At 39.9% G+C, this 27,967-nt stretch overlaps 1 protein-coding gene across 3 annotated transcripts in view; it reads right to left on the bottom strand.

Moving 5' to 3' along the window:
- The window catches only part of MEF2A (myocyte enhancer factor 2A), a 93,868-nt gene that overhangs the window by 54,436 nt on the left and 11,465 nt on the right, over nucleotides 1-27,967 (bottom strand). For all 3 annotated transcript variants that reach the window (XM_063142162.1, XM_063142164.1, XM_063142161.1), the window contains exon 2: nucleotides 9,062-9,255. In XM_063142162.1, coding sequence (XP_062998232.1) covers nucleotides 9,062-9,115 — 54 coding nt within the window. In that variant the 5' untranslated portion in view covers nucleotides 9,116-9,255. The remainder of the gene's footprint in view (nucleotides 1-9,061; nucleotides 9,256-27,967) is intronic.

Raw genomic sequence — 27,967 nt, forward strand, 5'->3', positions numbered from 1 at the left:
CTGGGACATTGGCCAAACATATGAAAGAAGTGGGACGAAGAGTAGAATAAAGTGCATAGATATGCACAAATCTGGCGTGTGTCCAGAAAGGAAATTCACACAGCCCTATTAGGAACACATTCCTAGATGAGATTCTGCTATAGCAGACTGCACAGGATGGGGAATCTTGTCTACCAGATACTGTAAGTAGAAAAAGAACGTTCAGGAATGCCAAACACAGAGCTAAACCATGTCTAATCTACCAAGTACTTTTCAGGAATTCATCTGCATAATTTAGGAAGCTCACAGAAATGATCATGATGAATGATTAACAGTTCCAAAGATTATTCTAAAAAAGACATTCTATCTGTTCACCTGCCTCTGGAAAAGACCAGTTCTCCACACATAGTCTAAGTGAATTTATTTATTTATTTATTTATCTATTTATTTATCTATTACATTTATATCCCACCTTTTTTCCTCCAAGGAATTCAAGGCAGCATACATAATCCTCCTGCTCTCCATTTTATCCTAACAACAACCCTGTGAGGGAGGGAGGGCTGAGAGTATGTGACTGCCCTGCTAGCAGTCTGAAGACTTGTTAATATCTTACTGAAATATTGAGGTATCAATATTATTCTTAGGTGTTTGAATCATCAACATAGTTTAAGTAACTGAAAAGTTTCATTTTTTTAAGAATTGTTGATGTGAATCCAAATGTGAAAATAAGACGTCTTCCAAGACCAAGAGATTCTGGAAGCTAAGTAAGCATTGATCAGAAGCATTATGATTTAGTTATTGTTCTTAGTTCAACAATTTTATGCGATTCAGATAATGAACTTCACAATTAGGTCAATACACCAGTAGCATTGCTCTAAGGACAGATGGAATTGGTTTTTCCATTAGGCTGCATGCATTAGGACTCCAAATGATGAAGCAATCCAACTGGTTGTTATCCATTTGCTGTATATTACCAAGAATAATCTGTTGGAGTAGCATTGGTACTTTTGCCTATAGAAAACAGGATACAAACATTATTCCTAAAGGTACATTATTGTGGATATAGGAAATTACTCAAGAAGCTACACAGCCTAAGCCATAAGCACCTATTTTTAAAAATACAGCCCTTGATTTTGTGAAACACACTGACGGAGGCAAAAGGCTGGGGGGACTTTTTTCAAAACATTTTATTATATTTATATGTAAAACTTCTGTGAGCATGGAAGAAGTATAAGCATGTAAATACAAGTAGCTTATTAAGGCAGACCACATTTAGGCAAATACTAAAATGGTACTTCTGTAAAGAGCTAGAGTCAGGACATTTTTAACAGTGAAAAAGGAAGAAAATGCAACATTCATCTAACACCTGCCCTCGGTGACAGCAAAAAGAAATCAAATCAAAGAGGGTAACTACTACTCTGTTTAAGGGCCAGATTACAAGATACAGGGGGAGACATGGGAACAGCCTCCCCCCTGCTCAGCCCCCGGTCCCATTTTTTCAAACTGAAAGGCAGCCACAGAAAGCTACCCATTTTAGCAAAAGAGCAGAGCGGTTGTTAAACCCTTGCCCCTCCTACCATTTGACTGCTAAATACTGTTCTCCCTAAGAGGCTTTTTTACTAAAAGAGGAAGAGATATGGGGACCCACTATGCTTTCCCCCATGAACAGGGTAGGTTTGGGAGGCGAGCCGGGAATGAGAGATTTCAAAATCATAAAAGGAAAAAAAAGAAGTTGCAGACTGCGGTGCTGTTTTTCAATAAAAACAACGAATTGTTTGCACATCTCCCACATACTGTCTAGTTTGGCTGCAAACAAAAACCTAAGTATAATCCTGTCAGATGAGAAGTTTGGCACTTCCTACATTAACTGCCTTCCTCTCCTCATTTCCTCCCTTGCTTCGCAGAGCAGACTAGAATATTTGCAAGAATGTATTCTCCATTTCTATATCCAAATATTGCTCACTACCACAAGTAGATTTATTTTTATACCATCTTTCTTCCAAAGAGCTCGGGGTGATGTACAGGGATCTATCTCTGTTTTAACCTCACAGGATGTCAGAAAGAGGACCCTCCATGGTGGCAAGATTAAAACCTGTTCACATGGTGACAAGCACCTTATGTGGGAACTCCCTACCCCATATCATCTGCTTTGTGACTATTGCCCTTAGAGAATGGAGTCTTATCCAGTAACTTCTCACCACAAGCTAGCAAGCCATAATCAACTTGGCTACCATACATTAACTAAAATCATCATGTAAACAACATGGCCATTCAAATCCCCCATTGGCCTGCACAGATACACACACTCTCCAACGGCACACTAAAAACTGCAGTCATGCACAAGTAGATTCATGCTACCACATACTGGGTGCCTATCCTAACGATTGAAAGCTGGAACTGGCAGCCACTAGAATGATGCTTCTGAAGCAGTGCAGAGCATGAGCCCTGGCTCGCTTGCAGCTTCTAGATTGAAGATGAGCAGGAAGACAACAAGGCTGCAGTGTACCATGGAAACACAGCACACAGCTATGGCAACGGCAAGTCCTACTTCTCTTGTCTTTTGGCTTTCTGGAGGCATAAAGATGTATGTGCAAAGTAAAGGCAGCTGGCAATCTCGACTTTCGGCGGCTGATATGGGATCAGAAGACAAAAGCAGCAGCGGTTGCTGCGGTGATGGTGTTAGATAGCAGGGAGAGGATTAGCAGCTGGTAGGAGGACAGGAAGAAGGAGCAATGTAGATAAGCAAAGCAGAAGGTGGACAGCCACCCACAGAAAACCTTGCAAGGATGGCCCGAGGTGTAGTATTATTATACTGAGATGAAGTGTATGTCAAACCATTCTGCTAATGCTGTCTGGAGATTTGCCTAAACTAAAGTGATACATTTGACACTGAAACATCTGGTTTGCCATACCCAAGTTTGAAATGTAGGGCAGTATGGCCAGTTCTACCTAGTGCACTGATAACAGGTGAAAGCAGAATAACCCCTTTGAAAAATTAAGGATAAAACATCTCCAGAGTCAGATGATAACAAGTATGAGAAATACAGTGATACGAGAGCTGGACCATAAGGAAAGCTGAGCGAAGGAAGATAGATACTTTTGAACTGTGGTGTTGGAGGGAAATTCTCAGAGTGCCTTGGACTGCAAGATCAAACCAGTCCATACTCCAGGAAATAAAGCCAGACTGCTCACTTGAGGGAATGGTATTAAAGGCAAAACTGAAGAACTTTGGCCACATAATGAGAAGACAGGATACCCTGGAGAAGAGGCTGATGCTAGGGAAAGTGGAAGGCAAAAGGAAGAGGGGCCAACCAAGGGCAAGATGGATGGATGATATTCTGGAGGTGACAGACTTGACCTTGGGGGAGCTAGGGGTGGCGACAGCCGACAGAAAGCTCTGGCGTGGGCTGGTCCATGAAGTCACGAAGAGTCGGAAGCGACTGAACGAATAAACAACAAATGTTGTCAAATATGCTTGTGGCTAATTAAGCGTGAGCTACAATAATTTTCAGCTTCAGGGCTCAATATGGAATTTGAATATCTGAATCTCATCTTTAATAAAATGATCTCTCAATTTTAAATGCCCACTGGACCCATCTCCTATCCCTCTCTGGGAAGTGGCAAAATGCAAGTATACTAAAATTAATAAAGTGACATTACAAGAGGTGTAAACATTAATCACTATTAAATTAAAGGTTACCCCTGATTAATGGGGCAACCCATTTTTAACATTATACACACACACACACACACACACATATATATCAAGTTCTGTCCAGTTCTGGGTGCCACATTTTAAGGAGGGTACTGAAAAATTGAAACATGTCCTTGAGAAGGGTGACCAAAATGGTGAGGACTCTGGAAATCAAATCCTATAAGGAATGGTTGAAAGAACCGGGTATGTTTCGCCTAGAGAGGAGAAGAGATGTGATAGCTGTCTCCAGGTATCTAGAGGACTGTCACACACAAGATGGAGTAAATGTGTTCTCTGTTGCTCCAGAGGGTAGGACTAGAACCAATGGATGGAAATTGCAAGAAGGCAGGGAACTGCAGGGAAGCAGACGTAATAGAACAGATTGCCTCAGGAGGTGGTGTGCTCTCTCTTGCTGGAGAGGAGTCTGGATAGCCATCTGCCAGGGATGCTAAACTTGCATGATGTAGACATAAGTGAACCACGAGACATTATTCTCCACCTTACATTGTACTAGAACCAGGGGTCATCCTATGAAAATGTATGATAGGAAATTCAACACAGATAAAAGGAATTTTTTCACACAATGCATGGTTAAATGATGGAATTCACTTCCACAGGATGTAGTGTTGGTCATCAATTCGGCTGGCTTTAAAAGGGGATTAGACAAATTAATGGAAGATAGGGGTTATTACTGGCTACTATGCATGAGGCTATATAATACTTCAGTATCAGAGGCAATCTGTGTCTGTATATCTGTTGATGGGAAACCTGAGCAAGGTAGTGCTGTTGCACTCAGGTTTGACTTGTGGGCTTCCCAGAGCAGCAGGAGGACTAGTGTATAAAGAAAATCTTGTGTTGAGAAAGGGTGTGTTCTTGGTTTTGAATTGTGCTGGACTAGGTGGACCCTTGGTCAAATAGAGCATGGCTTCTTATTCACCCTGTTTTCAGCAGTAAGTTAGACCAGGTGACTTTCAAAGTCCCTTCCAATTCTATGATTCTAATCACATATACAAGGACTGAACTTTTCATTATCCCCATGAGCTGTGAATTCTCAATTTCACTCACCCCAGATGTTTACCCATGGTGTGGCTGTTTTAAAATTAGTGTCTGACACTTTTTGTTTGTATGTGCTGAGAAGACACGCTATGTTGAGGAAAGGTGTGTTTTTCGTTTTGAATTATGTCATCTCCCTAGGCCAGGAGTGGACAGCATGTAAGAACATAAGAAGAGTCATGCCGGATCAAAGCAATGGTCCATCTAATCTAGAATTCTGTTCACCTGTCGACCAGAGAACCACAAGCAGGACACGGTGCAACAGCACCCTCCCACCCATGTTCCCCAGCAACTAGTGTATACAGGCTTACTGCCTCTGATACTGGAGGTTGCACTTAGCCATCAGGACTAATAACCATTGATATCCTTCTCCTCCAGGAATTTATCCAACCCCGTTTTAAAGCCATCCAAACTGGTGGCCATCACCACATCTTGTAGTAGTGAATTCCATAGTTTAACTATGCGCTGTGTGAAGAAATACTTTCTTTGATCTGTCTTGAATCTTCAATCAGCTTCAGGGGATGACCCATGAAAAATGTCTCCCTCTCCACATTCTCCACACCATGAATAATTTATAATGTATGTGCTGGTCTCGGACCATAATAAAGTGATTTAATTTGATTTATAATGTGGCCCTCCAGATGTTGTTGGGCAGCAAGTTTCATGATGCCTCACTACTGACAATGATGGCTAGGACTGATGCGAACAAAGGTGAGTGTACAAGCCAAACTTGAGCTCAATGTTTTCCAAATTTTGCCTCAAAACTCATTCTGTCTCATGCCCATATCAGACTGAAATCTTCATTTTTCTTTTCACATGAACCTTTGTGCACCTTTTCATATTTTTTTCCAAATCTATGCCACAACTGTGCACTTCCTTGAAATGTATTCTTCTCCCATTTATTAAAGTGTGTGTGGGCACATTTTTCAAAAGTACACTTTTTTCATGTGCATTTCTCAAATGTATGCATGCTGTTGAACACATTTTTGGGAGACCATGAATCACATTGCAAGCTTGGAAATGTGCAAGTAGTGTTAGTGTTCAGTTTGGGAGGAACAAACTAGGGAAATCCTGATGAAAACTGAAACTGATTTCTCATACATCCCTAAATTGCAGTCCAACAACATCTGGAGATCCACAAATTGCTCACCCATGCTCTATGCAAATTTCTTTTCTACTATCTACAACATCATCAAGTCAGCAACAGATAAGATGATTGTAACTTTGTGCTTACAATTAAGGACAAGCCTTGTCTCAGAATTTTATTAAGTCAGTCAAGAACTGACAATCATTTTTCATTTGCAAAACATATTTGTACACTTCCATTCATGTAGAAAAAGTAAATTTGTGCTTCCCTATCATTCCTTAACAGATAACAAAGGAGACTATTTGATGATCCTGACATTGGGTCCCTTTGATAGCCAGTTTACAACGGGTTATTCAGTCTAGCTCTATTATATAAATGGCCTACAGCTCATTCAAGCAGACAGGAGTTCCTAATTACCACTACAATGACAGTCTCATGTTAATTATAATCCCCAGATTATCAGTTACTTTGTATACAGCATGGTGAATTTAGGTATAATCCTATCTGAAGGGAAATATTCACTTTCCTCACTATGTTACTACTGTATTTCTTCGATTGTAAGACACCATCAATTGTAAGACGCACACTAATTTCAGTACCACCAACAGAAAAAAAACCCTAAAACACACCCGCGATTCTAAGATGCACCCCGTTTTTAGAGATGTTTATATGGGGGGGGGGGGGAAGTGTGTCTTAGAAGTGAAGAAATATGGTAGTAAAAATAGTTTGTAAGAGGACAGCGCTACCACTACATCTCTCAAGATTCTAAAGGAAAGCACATAATTTTATTCTTAAATATAATTTTGCTAAGTTTCAGAACTGGCCGGGAACATGAAAAATACTTAGTACTGCATTACTTTTTATAGTCTTACTGAATCAGGTATAGCCAGAAGCCTTTGTGAAAATGAAAGCGTTATCAACCAGTACAGTAGGATGGATCCAAATTTATTCATAGTTTAGAGTAGCAGATCAAATGAAATGAAATGGGACATGGGACTAAAGCAATGTAAGTGGATCTACTTTAAGAATAACAAAATCCAGATTGAAACCAGTAGCTCTCATGCATGCACTAGCAGATTTGCTTTATTTTGCCATTTATGTTTTTAACAGTTCAAATGTGTACCTTATTTTTTCAGAAGGGAAAAACAACCACATCTGCTTGATCGACAGAGTAGTGTTTGGAGCCAGGTACCATTAAATCCAGTTTTTTCCCCACAAATTAATCATGCATTTTTAAATGAAAGGCATTTCTACCCCACTCTTCAAGCCAAAGAGGCTTTCAGATCAATAAAAATGAAAAAAAAATCCCTACCTGCAAACCTGTTTTTCACAATCAAAATAAGCTTATTTAAATTGTGGTGCATGCTGGGCAGGTACGTAGTGTGATTTCCATAAACACTACTATGATACAGCATGCTCTGTCGTCCGAACCTAGCTGGCATGCAGCCCTCCAATAACCCATAGAGTGTTCTAGGGTTACTGAAGGGTGGTTTCCTCCTCCAACAAGCCACAATTTAAATAAGCCATGTTTTCATTTGTGAAGTGTCTTTCCAGACTATAAGGGCAAATCCACACAAGCAAAATATTTATTTATTTATTTATTACATTTTTATACCGCCCAATAGCCAAAGCTAGTTAGAGTGGCTAACTTTGAGGCATACAAACCAGCTCTTATAGTCTAGAAGACACTTTATAAATGAAAAGGAATGAGGAGTTTGCTATTTGAGGCAAAATGCGATTATTTATTTATTACAATAATGTATATCTACCTTCTTCAGAAACTGTACTTAGGAGAACAAAAAACAAAAACAAGAAAAAGGAAAGGTGGCCATGTAGACCATAAGAATTTTCCAAAATCCATGTTGGTGGTGTAATGCTATTTTTAGGCCAACCAGAAGATCACAAAAAATATTCAAGCTTTTGAGATCCACAGATCTCTTCATCAGGCAAGATGTTATAAAAGGCACGGTGGAAATTCCGAGAGGGGGGAAAGGGTGACTAGATGAAGTCACATTGTCTGCAAGTTCAGACTAGTCCCAAGGTGTTGTGTGGGAGGAAGAGTCTGCGGGTCAGGAAATAATATGATAGTAGAGGAAGGTCCTGCTCCCAGGTAATGCTGGAAAGAAGAGGGGAGGGGAATGCTGGACACTTCATTTTGGGGGACATAAAATCCAGCTATTCTCAGAAGTGTTTTCCATCCTGGCTGAAGCACACAGGCTCCTTCTGCCAGTAGACCGCAAAGAAAAATTAGACAGTCTTTATATTAACAAAGCATAAGATAATTTTAGATGCTGATCTAGGTAAAAAGTCAATTTGGGTAACATTACCTAATCGTTGGCGGGGAGGAACCTTCAAAGAATAAAATCTGAGCTTCTGGCGGTATAGAATCCTCCTCCATTGTAGAGTACTGCTATAGAATGGCTAAATATGGTATTCTCCAACTGTCATCAAAAATAAAAAGGCAGCCGTGTTGACTATCCATCTTGCTGTAATACCCTACCTGCCTTTTATAACATCTTGCCTGATCAAGAGATATGGGAAAGGTTGTACAATATTCTGGTGATCTTTTGGTTGGCCTAAAGGTATTACAGCAACATGGATTTTGGAAATGTATATAAGGGGAAGAAAATAACACAATTGCCACCACTGAGATTGAAATGGTAAAAGACATCATCAAACTTTCTCAAAGTAGGCTGAGAAAAAGAAAGAGAGCCAATGTCTCCAGGTAATATTACTATGCACATGATTACCAAGAAACTAAAAAGAAGGAGAAAGATGCAGGTAAAAGTTATGACTACCACCTTTGAAAAGGATGATCACAGTGAACCACCATTGGGCGGAAAAAAAATGCAATCAATAAATAAAATAAATAATAAATAATCCCAAAATTATTAAAATGTTTCTGTCCAGGATGTTGGAGAAACACAAGTGTATATGAATATTGGAGATCCATATTAAGAGAACACAACCCCAATTAGATTTGCAAAATGGCACCTGCATGCACCCCACACACCCCGGAACTTCATCGTAGGTTAAATAACCCATGGTGGTGGGCTGTCATATCATGCGAATTTAGTAGCCAATGCTTAATGAGATTCTTTAACATACACTTCCAAGCTAGGCTCACAGGGCAAAGGTCTAGAGAAAGAGCAGGGCTTGGCTGCAGCTACAAGACAAGAGATATCCTCAGAACTTTTAAAGAAATTAATGTATAGTAAGCATATTCCCAAGGTGGTATAATTTCTCACCTGTCTGTTCCGTTCATCCATTATTCTTGTGATCTGTATTTTCTTTCTCCCCATTTTCACCGTTTCCTTTTTTATAATCCAGAAACACACAAGCGAAAGAATCCAAAATTCGTATCCTAGCACATGGTAGACGGTTTTCTTCTACGACTAAAGCCTGCACGCAACACCACGCGCTGTGCTGTCTTCACAAAAACCTAGAATGGAAAGAAAAACAAATTACAATCAGTTTCTGATGTCAAAAGAACATATTTCACATCATTAATGTTTACACATTAGAAATCATTAGCAAGACAAACCAACTTCTCCCCTAATCAGACTGACATTCTGTGAACTAGGTCATATGATGTTTTCACTGTACCCTGTCTAAAGCACTTGCATCATGAAGTCAGTCTAAGCAGTTCAACCACAGAAGCCATGTCAAAATTTGCATGCATCACCCAAAGGTTAGAGTGCACAGAAGCCAACAGCTCCTTTTTAAAAACCTAAGCCAGTCTTTCAGTGGCAACAATTCCTCATTATAGGTAGAACACATTTGTTCTTAAATCTTTTATCAGTTCAATTCCTTTACGTTCTATACGTCCTAAATCAAAATATTTAGCAGCTTTGTTTCATCACAAACATGATGAAACTCAGCACAAAACCAAGCCTCTTATTAACACTAAAGCAAACTGCAACACAAACTTTCTGGGTCTTGTTCTATTTTTAGTTAGACTGGTTTGCATGTCATGACCAACTATGGGTTAAATGATCCATAGTAATTTGGGGCCACACAAGACAGCACACGGCCTGCTGCCCGTTAGCAGCTTCCACTTCATTACACTTTGGTAAACAACCCAAGATTCAACAACAAATCATGGGTTAAAACAACAAACCATAGGTGAAAACCTTTCCTCTCAAAAACAGAAATGAAGCAGCAAGTGGGCAGGAGACAGCATGCTTGCTCACTCCCAACAGCCCATTACATGCAAACTGAGTCTTATTCTTCCTTGCCTTCTCCCCTGGCAATAGTGCGGGCTCAAATACAAGCTGCTATTCAAGAACTAACATCTTTTGAATGCTGTTTAAAAATAAATCCATTCTGAGACTTCTCCAAGCAGCACTCCATTTTCCCAATAGACTATTTCACAGGAACATACGGACTGACAAATAGCTGAGAAATCCAAGGTTATGTTCATTACAGTAAAAAAACTTGCAAGTTTTCACACATCACTAAGAAGCCAATTACTAATCCAAACACTTCTTTGCCGCTTGCACACTTTTCCAACCATAATCCTGTGTCACAGTCCACATAAACGGAAAGAAAGGCTTGCAAACTCAAAAGCTTGCATATTTATGGAGGGCATGACCTGCATTACACTTTTTTTAAAGGTATATATGCTATGATTTCTGAGGATGCTTTTACATCAAGGATTGCAATAAACCAAGATGAAAAACCCAAAATGGAAAGCTGGGGTGGGGGGTGATCTTACCACTCAGACACACACAAAATAATTTTCTTACATTGTGTGTCCGTGCATGTTTAGTAGCAAAAACAACACTTTTTCCCCCTAGCACCAATTCTAAGTACTCATAACGCATGGTTTGGGTTAGAAAAGACAGGAAGCAGGGTAACTATACTTCATGCTTACAAAAGAAAACACATAGGATAGTACAGAGTAAATGTTGTGGTTTCTAGAGGATACCAGAAACAGGCGGCAGCTACAAACTACGAAAATATGGTTCAAATCAGGCACCATGTTGCAATCCTCCAAAACCAAGACCGTGTCACTAGTTTGTTCGCTCCCTTCCTTACTACAGCCTGTAATAATATCTGAATCAGGCAAACTACACTTGGCACTGTATGAATTGGTTTCCAAATTATGGTTTGAAGTGCATTTGCAAAGCATGGTTCAGATGCCATTCCGGTTAGCACTCTGTTCAACTGATGAGCGAAAGCTAGGAAGGGGGAAGAGGGAATCTGCATGTGGGAATGGGATGAAACACAAGGACTATCCCATTAATGCTCTGAAATCAGTAGGCGTGGCAACTTCTGAACTGAGTCTATGATAACGTAGGTGTAAGAGATATATGAATTGGTTAAACCAAAATAAAAGCAAGTGAACGCACTAAATCATCATATATGCATGCTAATATAAATATACATATCCAAGACATCTCAACAAATGAACCTTCCTAGGCCTCTCAACTTCACTATTCCCAATGGGATAGAAGAGCATGCATGCTGATCAAATATAGTCAAGGCTTGGACACAAGAAAATGTTTGCTAGATCCTAAATCCAGGTCCAAATATACACTTGCCATGCTACTACTGGTGAATCAACTTCTGCTCTGGCAAAAACACAGCAGACCCTTCTCCTGAGCCTACAGAAGAACGGGGACTCTCCCTCATAGTCTGACCACATCAGAGACACTAAAAAAGCAGCAGTCAGTCCTCATGCGTTTCAAGTACCTGGGATGCCTCCATGTTTTTCCAGGCACCTGGAGTGTCTGATGCTGTATTGATGTAAGAGATCTACAAGATAGCACTGGGCCAATTATTTGTGAAATTTATAATAGAAATAATTGATTTACTATTGGAGAGGCCACCAGTGAGGGAGGAAGCAGCAGCCAGGCACCTCTCCACCATGCCTGGCTCCAGCTCCAGCTGAAAGCCCCCTCCCTCCTGCTACCAACTGTCTCTGCAGAGGCCACCAGTGAGGGAGGAAGCAGCAGCCAGGCACCTCTCCACCATGCCTGGATCCAGCTCCAGCTGAGAGCCCCCTCCCTCCTGCTACCAACTGTCTCTGGAGAGGCCACCAGTGAGGGAGGAAGCAGCAGCCAGGCACCTCTCCACTGTGCCTGGGTCCAGCTCCAGCTGAGAGCCCCCTCCCTCCTGCTGTCAACTGTAACTGCAGAGGCCACCAGTGAGGGAGAAAGCAGCAGCCAGGCACCTCTCCACCGTGCCTGGGTCCAGCTTCAGCTGAGAGCCCCCTCCCTCCTGCTGTCAACTGTAACTGCTGAACTTTGCAACTAAGATTGTAGTGCCTGAATTTGCTTTCCTTTCCCCCCTCCTCCTCCTCCTTCCTCCCAATCCCCTTTCCTTTTGTGTCATGTCTTTTAGATTGTAAGCCTGTGGGCAGGGACTGTCAAGAAATACTTTTGTAAGCCGCCGTGAGAGCCTTTTTTGGCTGAATGGCGGCATAAAAATCCTTAAATAAATAAATAAATAAAATTTACGTATGTATACAATTGGCCCAGTGCTATCTTGTAAGTCTCTTACAGTAGGAGTGTTGATATTGATATCTTTCTTGGAAATATTGTCCTTTTTGCTTTGTTTTGATGCTGCACTGAGCCTTTGGGACAAGACAGTGAAACATATTGCTTTTTGGACATCTAAGGCTAGCACAAATGTTATGACTCATCCTGTTCCTCAGCTGAGACTGGAAGGAGAACAAGAACTAACTTACCCTCTACAGTCACACTGGGCCTCAAGTTCAGTGTAGTCAAGAAACGCTAATCCCTCCCATCCCAGGAGGGCAAGGCTGTGGCAAATATCACAGAGCCCTGATCCCAATTTTTTTTAAAGTTGAAAAAACAGGTTATTTATGAGCTTGCCATCTTTAAAGCTTTCCTAGAAAGGGAGAAAGGGCCTACTGAAATCAGCACCTATGTCTTCTGAGCCTCTTGTCACAAAATACCCTAACCTTTCAGTCACATGCAGGAAAGTAGTGCAAGCACACCACAATCCATCTCAGACTTAATAAACAGTGACAGCACAAGGGGATTAGTCACAGACTGCATTTCATATTCTATTCACCCTCAACTGAGGATACAGCTGTGACGTTCTGATGCAGCATTAAAAATGGATAAGAAGAATATCACTGGAGCGAGAGATTCCGTCTGAATATTCCTCTGACATCCAAGTCTTACTTCTTTTAGACTATCACTAAAATGCTCAGGAGACAAGACAAAACAAAAACAGATAACAGGGACACTAGTACTGTTATCATTGGCCCATAAAGTAAAATACAGCTTTGTATGCATGAAGAGCACAAATGTGTCCTTGACATGACTAGCACTACTGATGGCTGAACATAAATACCACTTATACAAAGCATCCTTTGCTCAAGACATTCCAAAACAATCAGTTTCTGACATTTTTGAAAGAGTTTCTTGCATTGAGACTAATTATACATGTTGGAGATGCGTATGGTATAAGGAAACTGCAACTTATTATTATTATTATTATTTATTTATATAGCACCATCAATGTACATGGTGCTGTACAGAGTAAAACAGTAAATAGCCTTCAATAAAAACTGCAGGAGTTTGTAATCTTCGAACCAGTTCATCTTCAAGTATCTCTCTCCATAACGAATCAACTGATGCCAAATATGCTGCAAGTACATATTTATTTATTTATTATTTATTCATTTAGAATATTTATATACCGCTCCCCATTGAAAAATTTCGGAGCAGTATACAAGGTACATACACTTGCTGAAGCCTAATTTTGGAAGAATTGTGCAATTCCAAAACGAGTTTTCTATCTGTCCATGACAGAAGCATTTTTCTATCAGAAGTAGATGAACTCTTAACGTTCAAACAGGAAAGGAAACAAAAGTGCAGTTTTAACTAATCAGGTATGTTGAGCCGACATTGCTTGCTGACTTGAACAGAGAACCCTGCTCCTATCCTAATGGTATTAGGCATCCTGGGTAATATAGAGGGCTAGGCCAGGCAAAGGTGACCAAGACACAGGATTTAATAAGGAACCTGCCACGAAATCTGCAAATTCGCAAACTACCTCCCTCACTTCCTGCATTTGGAGGCACACCATAAGGTTAACCCCGTATGTAAAATTAAAGCAGGGAAACTGTGTTTCACCTCAACTGAAGTGTAACTCAAGTGTATCTTTCTTCTTCCCTACATGGCATTTGGGGCGCTTCCAGACGGTGCTAACAATCAAAGGGCATTTTGCAGGTTTTCTGTGTTTTCTTCCTTAACAGTTTTTTTCTGACAAGACAAAGAAGACAGAAGCAGCAGTGGAAAACCAGAGGAGCTACAAATGGAAGATGTCATCTTGCCCTTTGTAAAGTTCCATGAGTGGGCAGTGCAATCACACAATAAAATCCTCGTCTGGAAGCACCCTTAGGTTTTTATAAGGCAAGCATTGTCCTCCTGTTGGTTGGGGTAGGCTCCAGCTATGCAATTAAATGGTGACGGACATGCCTCCTATACACAATCAGCAGTATCCTCTTCTATATTGGTCCCTCACATGAGCTAAGGCTGAACCCGGGCTGAGATCAAGTGCAGCGAAGGATGGTCCTGAAAGAACATACAAACTGTAGCACCGCGGAAGTCATCTGCAAAAAAGATAAAGGCAAGACATGTCTCTAGACATGGGGCAGCTCTACACCAAAGGTCTTCATCTTACTCTTGACACAGGGAAAAAAAGTCCCAAACACAAGAGTGCTGCAGTTTGTCAGGAAAGGGTCTTTTTAGAATGTCAGCAGTTCTCTTTGCCCTACTGTGTTATTTTCTCCCTTGCTATTTCTTCCTTCTGTTTCCCCACACCCTGACGTAATCCTTCAAGTCAGCCCTATTTTTTTCAAGGGCCTGAATGCCTTCAGCTCCACATCATCCATGCTCCATGGGAATCTATGGCCCAGGTATAGAACTCTTTTTAAGAGCCTCCTCCTGTCTTTTCTCCTGACTCAAGTGGCCAGCTCCACTCAGCCTCCCAGCCTCTTTGCCGCACTCTTCTTCTCCTCCTTTTACCCTCGTCCCTCTTGCACTGTCCCCACCTGACAACTACTTAACACTCTGCTCCCAGAGTCTTGCTTCTCAGCCAGACCAGCTCCCTGGCCAAGTTCTCATGGTGTCTCTGAGCCCTTTTCCGCTCAGAGGTCATCCTAGCCCTGGTTCTGCTTAGCGACAGTCCATCAATGCTCAGCAATGTCATTTTTGGGCAGCGGCAGCTGCACCTGGTATGTCCAGCTTCCTCTTCAGCATAGGGGTGGGCTGGCGCCATAGAGTCGCTACTCCCACACCACAAAGATAAACCACAGAGGCACAGGTGCTAAAGTACAAAATTGTGGTTTGCCTGTGTGAAAGATACCAAGAGGGTAGAAAACTAGCACAACACAAGTCTGTTGATTAATAAATAGGCACAGTAACTTGTAGCAAAGAGCAACTGAATATAGGAGACCAGAGTGAAGTGAAACGGAGAAGAGGCAAAATATGATAGAGGAGAAAATGTGTGCTTGAGAGGGAATAGATTAGATGGCACTGAGCTAATGTTACTGAGAAAGATGTCGTCAGGAAAGAGAAAAATGTGTGTTGTATAGAGTGTAAAGCAGTACAAACAAGATGTGCATCATTAGGTTTTTTCTGTGCATATGAACATACACACATTACATTTATAATAAATCATTAAAAACTGGGATAGATGCTGACTGCATACATAGTCTGGTAATGCAAGTCTGTATTTAAAGGATAGTCTTAGGGCTGGGTGAGGTCTGCTGGTTTAACAAACATGTTTTACCGCATAAACTTTTCTGACAGATGAAGAGGTACCTGTGTGATATGTTGAGGACTGCTTTACATTCAGATTAAAACAGTCTCTTCAGGCAGAGATGGGTTGGCTTCAATGCAGTCATACACTGCCCTTACCCCAACCAACCACCCCACACACACTCACATATGGTCTACCAATGTGTTTTAGATTTACAAAGATGCACAAATGCAATTCTACAGCACAGACTTTGATACTGGCACTACTTCCAAATCAATTCTAGTCACCTCAAAAATACAAGCTGTGAACCCTGTTAAACACTTTGAAGTGAAAACCAGGAAGTACACATTTCTTTCAGGGAATTTGATTTCCTGTTTCAGTATAAAGTACTGTCCTCTGCCAACAGTGTTGATGCAACCATTGCAGATCAATATTTCAATAAATACCACCCTAATCCCAGAGGGCCTTGGAAAAGCAGCAACTCTTGACAAGGAGTCACTGCCTATACAACATGGATTAGATGCCTGACTGCATGTACAATCTGCAGTAACTTCTACTCTCAGAATAGTTTTCTTCTGTGGCATTCAGAATATTTCACAAGCCGTTCAAATCTATAGTTGAGACCAGAGACAAACTCCAAGGATAATCCTGCTGCTTAGACTGACTAAATGCGTTAGCACACATAATAAGCAGCAGAAATATTCTACACTCTTCTTTAAATAGGTGATAGCATAATTCAAAATCAGCAACTCAAACCTGAATGGCTGAGTTGTGGAAGGATTAACTCATTTACATAAAGTAAATGTATACAGAATATGTACAGACTCAAATTATGAAGAGGTCACATTGTTATTTCTAGACAACCTATAGTATTCTAGGTACCATACAAGTATCTAGGCTACCGTATTTCTTCGATTCTAAGACGCCATCGAGACGCACACTAATTTCAGTACCAACAGAAAAAAAGCTTTGATTCTAAGAAATAATAAACGCACCCGCGATTCTAAGACGCACCCCATTTTTAGAGACGTTTATATGGGGGGGAGAAAGTGCATCTTAGAATCGAAGAAATACGGTATCTAGGTCCAATAGTATCTAGGTCCTATCACCAGGCTTACAATGTAATGATGAAACAGAGGGAGATGTAAGATTAAAAAAATTATAGACAAGCTACCTCAATGTCTGTTCTGGGTAAATTTTTGGAAAACATTAAAGATAAAATTATCATCTTTACAGAAGAACTCACGTTGAAGAAGAATCATGGTGGCTTCTGCAAAGGTCAGTCCTGTCTCACTAACATTTGATTCTTTGAGAGTGCTAACAAGCATGCATTTAAGAGTATCCAAATAGATACTGAAGGCCTAGATAAGGTTCTGACTGTAAAGACAGCACTGTCTAGAAAATGCTGTGTGCCCACAGAGCCGCAAAAAGCTTTCATTGGCAATCAGGCCTTACATGGGGATGAACATCTGCTGATTTGATAAGACAAATATATAATTCAACTGCTGATGACATTAACAGCAAAGCTCCTCCATGTGCCAGGCAAATTGGGCATCTCCTCTAGGCACCATTTGCTATCCACATGAGGGCAGCACACAAACGAGAAAATCCAATCGGAGATAATACTGGGGAATCCTATCCTGTGGGGAGGCAGGACCTGGAAAGGGAACCCTCGTGGACTGGGAGCCATGTTAGACCTGTAAACTAGGGGTTCAACTTCTCTAACCTAGGCAGTGGCTTGCATCTCCATATACTGGCTTTGCTGAACATCGTATAAAAATTAGGGTAGACAATAAGGAAGTAAGAAAACAACACAATTATCTTAAGACCTTTGGTCTTTGAAGAGATTCCTTGATCAACTGATCTCAGGACAGTCTGCCTGTTCCATCAGAAAAGCCTTGCCCTGAACTGACTAGAAAAGGTTTAGATCTCGCTTTTGCCAGAAGCAGAAGACTGGAAAGCACGGGCAATCTCTTTGCTGAATGTATACAGTTAGATTGCAGTGAACCATCATCACTTCATCATTACCTCTTGTAGTACAGGCCTTCTAGGCAATTAAAGTGTATAATATGATAGTCTTGGGCAAATGCACTGTAGTGTAGCCCTATGGGACAAGGCATTATACTTGTAATCAGTGAAATTGAGTTGCATCTCTTCCATTTTGTGCTTTGAATTTCTATTCCAAAGTAAAGAGTCTACTGAACCCTGGTAAATCAGCATGCTGATCAGAGTCAGTGCTTATAACACTGGGTACTAGATTTTCAAAAGGCTTTTGATGAAGTCCCTCATCAAAGGATCCTGAGTAATTTCATTTATTTTTTAAGTTATTAAAACATTTAAATCCCGCCCTATATCACAGGGATCTCAGGGTGGCGTACAGATAGCAGTCATGAGATAAGAAGAGGGGTCCTCTTATGACTCAGCAAGTTGTTAAAGATCAGGAAGCAAAGAACAGAAATAAATGGGAAGTTCTCACAATGGTAGGGTGTGTGTTTCCTCTAGATCTGTATTGGACCACTGCTTTTTAACTTGTTCATAAATCACCAAAAGTTGGTGGAGAGTGCTGATTATACCAAATTATTCAGGATAGTGAAAGCCAAGGATGTCTCCAAAGTGGATGAAGACAAGTAATCAAGTACCAAATGAGGTTCACTACAAGTGCATGTAAAGTGATGCACTTTGGGGTAAACATTCCTAACCACATATACACTGACTTCTGAACTGGAAGTAACTGACCAGGAAACATCATGGTGAACAGATCAATGAAATGTCATCCCAGTGTGTAGCTGCTGTTAAAAAGGTGAATTCTATGGTTATTTTAAAATGAATGAAAATGAGGTGTCAAAAATAAACTGCTAATATTTCAATGCTTTTATACAAATCTATGGTGTGACCACACTTGGAATACTAGGTAAAGCTGAGATCACTCAAAAAGGATATTGTTGAGTTGGAATAAGTATAGAATAGAGCAACTAAAATGATAAGGAGGTGGGTGGAGGCGGAGCAACTCCCTACAAGGAAAAGATGCATTTGGGGATTTTTAAATTTAGAGGGGGAAACAAGTAAGGAGTGTGATAGAGTGAATCATGTGGAAAAGGAGAGGAATTTGCTTCCCTCTGTTCTTATACTAGAAACTTGTGTCATTCAATGAAGCTGCATAGTAAGAAATTCAAGACAGACAAAAGGAGATAGTACTCCACACTGCACACAATTGAACTATATAATTCATTACAAGTAGTGGTGATGATCACCAAATCGAATGGCTTTGAAAGGGAATTTTACAAATTAGTGGAGGATAAGGCTATCGATAGCTTCTAGTCATGTTGGCTATATGCTACCTCCAAGATCAGAGGCGTCATACCTGAACACCAGTCACTAGGAAACAACAGCAGGAGAAATCTATTGATTGACCACTGTGGAAAACTGTATGCCAAACTCATCCAACGGGGCTCTTTTCCCAGAGCCATTGCTCCTTCCACAGCTGCTTTTAAGGCTAAAAGTGATAGACCCAATCACGTATCTTCAGCGTGCTCATCTAAGTAACTAAGCAAGGGGGAAGGAGGTACAAGAAGGATATCAGTTGCATAATACTACAGTGAAAAGGTGCTGCATTTTTCAGTGTGCAGTTTTAGGATCTGAAGGGTTTACAACCTAGTCATATACTGACAAAAAGAGAGAGAGAAAAGAAAACAAATCACTCTACCCTATTCTACTTTATTAGTTTTCTTGTTCCTCTGGCCAAATACTACATCTGAAATTCAAGGGCAGTTAAATATCCAATATATTGACCAAGAGAAGTAAAAGGTGTGGCCATGAGCAAGGTCGTGTGTGTGTGTGTGTGTGTGTGTGTGTGTGTGTGTGTGTGTGTGTGTGTGTAGCCTTGCCATGACTGTCACTCTAGTCAATTACACACACTGAACTCCAAAATACTAAACCTTGCATACCAATGCTTAAAGTGTACATCTTATTTTTAGGTGTTTCAAGCTGCAAAAATAGCCTCTTATTTAGTGAGCTACTTGGCTCTGTCACACCCCACTTCAATTTGCCTCTAAAGGGCATATCATCATCAAGAATTCCGAGTATGACCTGCAACAATGAGGAAAAAATAATACTTTCAATTTGTGTATAGCAAATTGAACACAGAAGTAATAATATACCAATGACTGTTCCAAGCGCAAACTTATTCTTCTTAATTGTCCTTGAAGTACTGATTCATATTTCAAAACACAGCATTTTCTTGTTTACACAACAGTAAACTAAGCCTGCAGTCTTACACCCTAGTGTTTAAACATGTAGCTTTCAAGTCCAACCAACTTCAATTAATCTTACTTTCAAGTGGGCCAGCCCTACCATAATAATACAGATTGTATGTAAAGACTCTCCGGCTGAGCAGCATCAAAACAGAATACTAGGAAGTTGGAGGCAATGAGGCAATATCTTTCATCTAGGCAGAAATAGGTCAACAGTTTGAAACACTAACATCAATCTTTACTTTTCCTAGCTGCTTATATTAGATGTAAGACCAGGTAATATCCCATTTGTCAGTCCTGAGAGCAAGGAGGAGAGCAAGGAAGCATATTATACAAAGGAGACAGAAAATGGACTCCTGCTTGTTACATCTAGAAACAGTAGGAAGAACCACAGGGCTGTTGCTAGGTAATGACTTCACATCAGTTCCCTCTCCTCCAGGTGAAAGGAAGAGAAGAGGAATTGGGACATCTGTGGCAAAGGGAATATTAAAGGCCACAGGGAGATTGAATCTCCCTACCTTCCACTGCCTCCTCAAAACAGCAATCGAGATTATTAGTCATATAGCCCTCATGGCAACAGCATGAAAATTTTCATAAATTCAGCTGAGAGCACTCGGTTCACAGCCTATTTATACTAAATTAATAGAATTTGTAAGCTAAATAGGCTGCAGTTTTCGCCACACTTACCTTTATAACCCATTGAACTGTGGGACTTACTTCTGAGTAAGCACACAGAATTGGACTACCTGCCTGATTTCAAGCTGTAAAACGGCTCAACTCCAAAGATTTAATTATTACCTCAAAATTACATATTAAAGACAAACATTACCTGCATGTGTAAAATGCCACAAAGACTATAAATTAATACTTTTCCTCCTGGGTTGCAGAGAAGAAACTAAGGACATATCAGTTAGTCCAACACCACTCAAAACAAAGCACACCATGGCTGCATTTTGACTCTTGCTTCTGAGCTTATTAAGCCAAGATATGCACAATCCTCTTGCCCATGTGCTCCATTTACATATCATCCCTTCTGTCCTCCCTTTACATGCACTATGATAAACCAGGAAGTATTCAGACAACTGTAATTTCCTCTTAATATCCCAATTGGGAAGCTATGTTTACCAGTTTCGGTTCAAGCCAGAATCTTATTATTATTATTATTATTATTAATTTACAAAATACATAGACCAACAAAAACATACAAAGAATTTTCATTGTTGACTGCTGGCAGAAGGTAGTACATTTAGCATATTTTATCTATTTCTTTACAGGTGTAGTTAGGAGTAGAATCTATTAATTAATTGGATATTGTGTAATTCTTTATAGCTGTACATTATAATTAGTCTCTCTTCCATAGTTTCAAAAAGGGCTGTGACAAGTTCTGCTGCATATGCCCTTGACTTGTAAATAATATAAAGTCGTATCAAGCTGGAATCTTAAACAAACTTCAAACTTATTATCAAGCTGGTAAACATAGATTCTCCATGCACAATCTCTAGATTGTGTTCGGACATCACTTTAAGCTGTAACGTCCATGATGTTGAAAATAAACTATTGTTTACACACACAGAGAAATAAGCCCCTTGCCCCCAGTCTTCCTGCCCCAGCAGTGGCACCGTTTCACCCATTGTCAACATCACAGCAGCCTGTTTTAACCTTCCACAATATCTCAATGAGCGGGGAAAGGTTAATTCAGTGCTTCCAGCATCACCCCGACAAGGAGATGGTTGCTCTGAAGTGCTGGAAGTATGCAGGATTGAGACCAAACTTCATACACAGCCTCCCCTAGTTGGGAGGCATTTGATGCACCACCAAAACCCTGCTCAATTGTGCAGAATGGAATGAAAACCATGGGTGCACTAAAAAGGGTATGGTGCAAATAAACACTTGGAAGTTTGCAAAATCATGACCAAATTTCTTACACAGCCTCTCCTAGCAGGGATGCATACAAGGCCCATTCAAAACCCTGTGCACTGACAAAGCCACATAACCAAAAGCACTTTTTTGCCAAAAGGGGGGGGGGTGGCCATAACTTCATGAAAGTTTGCAGGCGCGAGACAAAACTTCATACACAGCATCCCCAGGCAAAGATATACACAAGGCAAAATGACAACCCTGCACAGCTGCCACCACCCAACCAAAACACGGGAAGGGCTAGGGCGGGGCTGCAAGCACAATCAGTTGCTAGGCAGATCATGGAAACTGAAGGAGACTGGCAGTAACTCTGTAGGAGACCAAAACAACCCACTGTGATTGCCACACAAGATAACCCATGATGGGTTAAACAACCCATTCTGCAGACTGTGGGTTGTCAGAGTGGGTTATTTTGGCCACATAAGCCATTGTGGATTTAAAAAAAAACTCCCAACAGACGACACAGTAGCCCATGATAAGTTAAATAAGCAATCATGGCTACTTTAACCCATCATGTGTTATCGTGGCATCCAAACAGAGTCTCAAGGAGTTTAAATTCTCTAATATTACCTATTTGACTTTTTGAAAGAGTTCACAGTACAGTCATTTAAACTTTTGACACTTTAAAATCAGACATTACAGCAAAAATAATGCTAATTTCATTATTGTGCCTCACTTCACCCAACTTTCTTTAGTACAGTTCAACATATCACTAGCTAAGTCTTCTCAGATTTTAAAGAGTAAAATCATCAAGGCAGGGAGCCGTAGCTCAGCGATACAGCTCATGCATTTCATGTATGCTTTGCATGAAGAAGGTCTCAGGTTCGATCCTCAGCATCTCCAGGTAGGGCTGGGGAAAAACCTGCCTGAAACCCTAGAGAGACGCTGCCAGTCAGTGTCAACAATAACCACTTGTCTGACTAAGAATAAGGCTTCTTCCTATGTTCCTATGTTTTTAAACTAACAAAGATCTCAGCAAGACAGCCATAAGTTTAAAGATTTTTGCTGTGGCTTACTGCTCAGTCTAGAATTCCATAAACATATTGGTCTTGTTGTTTTTAAACTAAATGTAGCATTGATTGAAGCAATTATGTATGAAATGACATTTGTTCAAAATATGCTATTCTTAAGTGAAAGCATATTTACTATTAAGTTATCAGACAAGTCTTTTTCCCTTTTGGATGTGTTGAAAATTGATTTTAACATTGAGACAGTAAACTGCAAATGTGAAAAGCATTTTCCCATAAGTCCAGCAGGAGCATTAGCCTGCCAGCTTCAAGCCTTGCGAGCATTTCATCAATGTGATCAACCTCTGACAGCTGATAAAAACAACATCCAAAATAAATTTTGCTCTTAGGATAAGATCTGTCTTTAAGATTCTCAGATACAGCACTGGCAAAAAGCTCTTCTGTTTCGCAATGACAGGACAGCATGCTTAACCACCAGAGTTATACAAGTTTTGAAAAAAACATTTATGTTCTCAGTAAACAGGAAAGGATGGTATTACACCTTTAGAAGAAATTGGATCACAGTAACAGCAATGTGCACATTTCACTGCCTAACCTTGGATATGAAGGCAATTCCTGAGGATATGTTTCAATTCCTAAATTCTAAATACAAAATTAGATAACTCAATTCCTCAGTCACCTGTAAAGGACTTGCAGTGGGAGAAGAGAGGGCAATACTTACACAAACAATTTTAGAACTGTGCTTAGTACGGTAAGAAATTAGCTCACCTTTGTAAGGAGGCATCTATATCTATTAAAACTGCAGCCTTACACACACTTATGTGGGATGTATAGTAAACCATCATAGGATTGGGTTGGAAATTTTTTTTCCCTGACAGCAGATACTAAGCATTAAAAATGGACTGATCTACAAACCAACCCAGATTATATACTTGCAATTTAGTCAGCCTAGCCATTTAAACCTGTCCTTCTTCCAACTCTTTAGGCTACTGTGAAATTATCTACTCATAGAAGAGGTGCAACAAATGCTCATCAAAGGTACCAACAGGGCACTCTTCCAATCCCCATCCCAAAGTCTCCTACCTATTCAAATACACAGCACAGTGGGTCTGTGAATGTCTCCTACAGCATCATCCGGCTCCCTGCCTCTCCCTGTGCCATCCTACACGAAATTACTTGTGCACCTTTTATGCGAATGTAAGAGCAGCCATGTTGGATCAGACCAAGGGTCAATCAAGTCCAGCATTCTGTCCACATGGTGGCCAACCAGCTGTCAACGAGGTACCCACAAGCAGGAAAAGAGTGCCACATCACCCTTCCATCCATGCTCCCCAGAAACTAGTGTTTAGAAGCTTAATGCTAGAAGTGCTAATGTTTTTTCAAAACTTGCATCACTCTGGTTGTCAAAAAGAATTTGCCAGGGTTTTTAAATGGATGTTTCCAGGAACTGAATTTTGTAGCCTGAGCTCAACATGTCACTTGTAGCAGTATTAACCTTTATACAAATGCATTAAAATGTAAGAGGTAAAAATACCTGCATTTCCCAACATCTTGTTTTATGAGCGGACACTAGAAACAGATGATAGTGGGGCTATACTGCAGGTGGGAGGCTTTTGCCAAACTGACCCTAACGGAGGAAGAGCCACTGCCAAGGGATCCAAGGCTGGCACTGTTTGTTTGACGAGCTACAGCAGCTGAAGCAGTGACTATTAATGACTGGCTGGCAACAGCTGCCAGTTGCACTGGTCTACTATTTCAATCTGCATCAGCAAAAAAAATGGGGGCTAGAGAATGCAAGTATAACTTAAAATGAACAAAAGCAAGTAACATAAGTGGTTCAAGAGACAGAAATGGTGGCAAGCTTTAAATGCCTCTTGAAAACACACCCAGTTGCATTGGCTTTTCCTGACCTGTGACACCGCCCTGCCATTTTATCATAATGACGATGAAATGTTTTTAAATGTTCTTAAAGTTTTAAATTATTGATTTTATCTTGTTTCCATATTGCTATGTTGCATTTTAAAGCGTACTGCTAAGAGATTTTAGTATATGAAGTGATATAAAAGTATTATAAATAAATAACTGAATAGGAGCACACTACTTTTAAGTCTTATCTGTTTTGAAATGGTTAAGATTTATTCTTTCCATTAAATGTCAATGACTTTAATTTTAGCAGTCTCTCTTTTGTATCAGTTAATCACTTCTAACATGGATCTGCTGCCACACTTACACTTAACTAATGTGGAGTAGAAAATTTTGCTCTTCTGTACTTCGTTGTAGAAGATTATAATTATTATTTTTTTTAAAAAAAGGAGAAACATTATTTCATACAATTAACTAGTACATGATGAATGCATCCAATAACAGTAAACTAGGCAGTTATAAAGTTGTAATTCATTCTCACATTCTGTCGGTGTGTGCTGGGGGAGCAGGATCATGGCCAATGCCCCTGCCGCAAACCTCTGCATGAACAGTGGAAGGCAAGAAGGGTTCTATGTAAGAAGAGTCCATTTTCACCTCTCACTGAACTTTTGGAAGTTAGAGGGAGAGTGTCTTCAAGTATTATTTTCCATTTAAAAAAAATCAGAGATATTTATACAGCATGCAAAATTAAGATGACATGTGTCTACTAAATGTAAGTCAAATAAATGTGGTAAATCATATCCTGATAATTTTTAGCTACTGCAAAGTTGCACACTTTAAAAAAACCCATAAATACATGTATCACTGACCTCAACCACAGTTGCTTTAGTATTAATTAGTTTGGAAACTGTAAACTAAGACATCTCATTTGTAAAATATGCAGTTTTTATTGTTGTGTACCTTTAAGTTTCCAGACTGGACTACTGTAACATGTTTTATATGAGACTGCCTTTGAAGACGGCCTAGAAACTCTAACTGCTTCAGAATGGAATGGACCATTTATTGCTGTGGGTCAACTACGACTGTACAATCCTGTGCTGAAAGATCTACTTGGCTCCCAATTTGTTTCTATGCACAATTCAACATGTTGGTTTTGAATTTTTAAGCCCAAACGGGACTGGGGCCAGGTTCTCAGAGAACACTTCCTCCCATATGAACTTCCATGCGCATGTAGGTGATCAGATGGTGCCCTGCTCAAAATCTTAGTCTTGCCTCTTGAACCAGTCAAACGTTGGACATTGTGTTCTCAATAGTGGTGCCCTCATTACAGAACTCGCTAGCGAAGCTTGACAGATCTACTTTGGTTTTAGGACATCAGTTTAGACTATATTGTTCCCGTGAGCATTTTGGGGGAAATTTAGCTTTGTTGTAGACTCAAGTGATATTTTATTGGAATCTGCTGCTATTGTGAATCTACTACTTATGCTTTTTCAGTTTTATTTGTTTAGATTTTATGGTTTAGTTCTTAGCTGGTCTAAGGCTTGTTTGAAGCACATGGAGAGAGATGTTGAATAAATATTCTTCCAGCCATGTGAAAGCAATTCCATATTAGTTTTAGCTGGAGTCTATTTGAATTAGCTTCCATTTTGATAATAAATATCAATAGTAGTTCAGAAAATTGTGGTTAATAAATCCACATTTGAGGAGCACAGGCAATTCTACAAACACCAGCCATCCCCCATAATATCTCAAGAAAGGTATCCATTCAATACACACAATTTCCCTACATAATTTGCTTTCCCACACAATTTGCTTTAGAGCAATGATTCCTAAAGCCCTAACATGTATCTGCAAATCAAATAGATAGTTAAAGCACTCCCAAATGAAAAATGAGATGACTTTTTCTGGTTCATGATATTCATTTATCTTCAGGCCTGAAAGCAGGAATAAGGAGGTGGGGGAGAAAAAAGAACAGCAAAGAAGAAGGGGAGTACCACCATGGATCTCCATGACATGTTTTCAGGATGCGTGACAAACAGGCTTTGGAGGTCTGTAACGCCAAAAAAAACCCAAAAAACTAGAGGACATACAATACCAATACTGACAACACATGTTTGAGAATTCACTTATATGACACAAAGGTCCATGACTAAACTCAATAAATTGCATTCAAACATAAATATATACACTTTACTTTCAGGATAGATACCAAACAATGTGATTTTGTTTTTATAGAAATCTTTTTTTCCCCCCAACTCTGAATCAATTTATATGAAGTATCATTTTAAAAATAACCTGGCTTAAAACGTAACCCTAAGAAAACAATGTTACAGTTTACACTTCAAACTGAATTATGACCAATCATAAAAGTAATGTTTGGTCACCAAACAAAATCTGCAGCCCCCTCTCAGCCTGCAGATTGACATGACAGCACCATGATAAGGTGACTAGACCAAAAAAAAGTTAAAATGCTCATTAGGGTCCACTGTACCACCACAATTAACAGGCTATACCAAATCCTAAAATGGAGGGCTCATGGCATCATCTTATGATTGCACTGGCGTTGCAGATCTCAAGTACTGGAAAATATCTCTCATCTTAGCTAGTAAGGAAATTTTACTAAGTGTGCAATTCTTTACCCACTATCACCTGGGAATAAGCTTGCTCTGAATAGACATGCATGGGATTAGACTGTAAGAAAGGAGTTTTTTAAAATAGCTTTCAAGCTAACAAGAGATTCATTTAGGAAGTTTTCAAAAACCTACTCTATCAAAAAAAGCCTTACTCTGACATTTGCAGGTACTTTTCCCTAGACGACATTCTTGGAAATATTAACACAGATGGATGTGTGGGGAAAGTAAAGCAAAAAACTGAAACAAACACTAAGATACTGAATGATTTTTATACCACACTGATTATGAAGGATTGTTGTGCTTACTGCATTATTAGTTAGAACAATTGCTACTAAGATTATTTTCTTTAAATGTTTAAAGTAGTTGTTTGTAAACTACTTCACTTTGAAGTCCATGTATATGTACAGAAAACCCTAGTTTCACAAGGTGAGTTTGATGTTATCCTTTACTGGAATACCTCAAAACATTTCTCTAATTTATTCTCTTGAAAGAGCAAAAATTCAAACAGGAATTGACAACTTAAAACCACACGACAGTATGTGGTAAGTAATGCTCTGTCCAAGATGCAGGTGCAGTCCCAGCTGCAACTGTGTTTAAAACTGTAGGTTGGAACATGCATATTCCCTCCTTTTCACAAAACACGAAGTAGCAAGCAATATTACATCATTACACATTGAAAAGCTATTCATATGTCTAGTTTTGTATATTCTGCAATTAAAAAATTGGGGTAATATTGCTCTGCTCAGTTCTGGAAACTTCTTCACACTAATGCAGTAAAA

The sequence above is a fragment of the Elgaria multicarinata genome, chromosome 16 (assembly GCF_023053635.1).
Source record: "Elgaria multicarinata webbii isolate HBS135686 ecotype San Diego chromosome 16, rElgMul1.1.pri, whole genome shotgun sequence".
In the NCBI taxonomy this organism is placed as follows: Eukaryota; Metazoa; Chordata; class Lepidosauria; order Squamata; family Anguidae; genus Elgaria; species Elgaria multicarinata.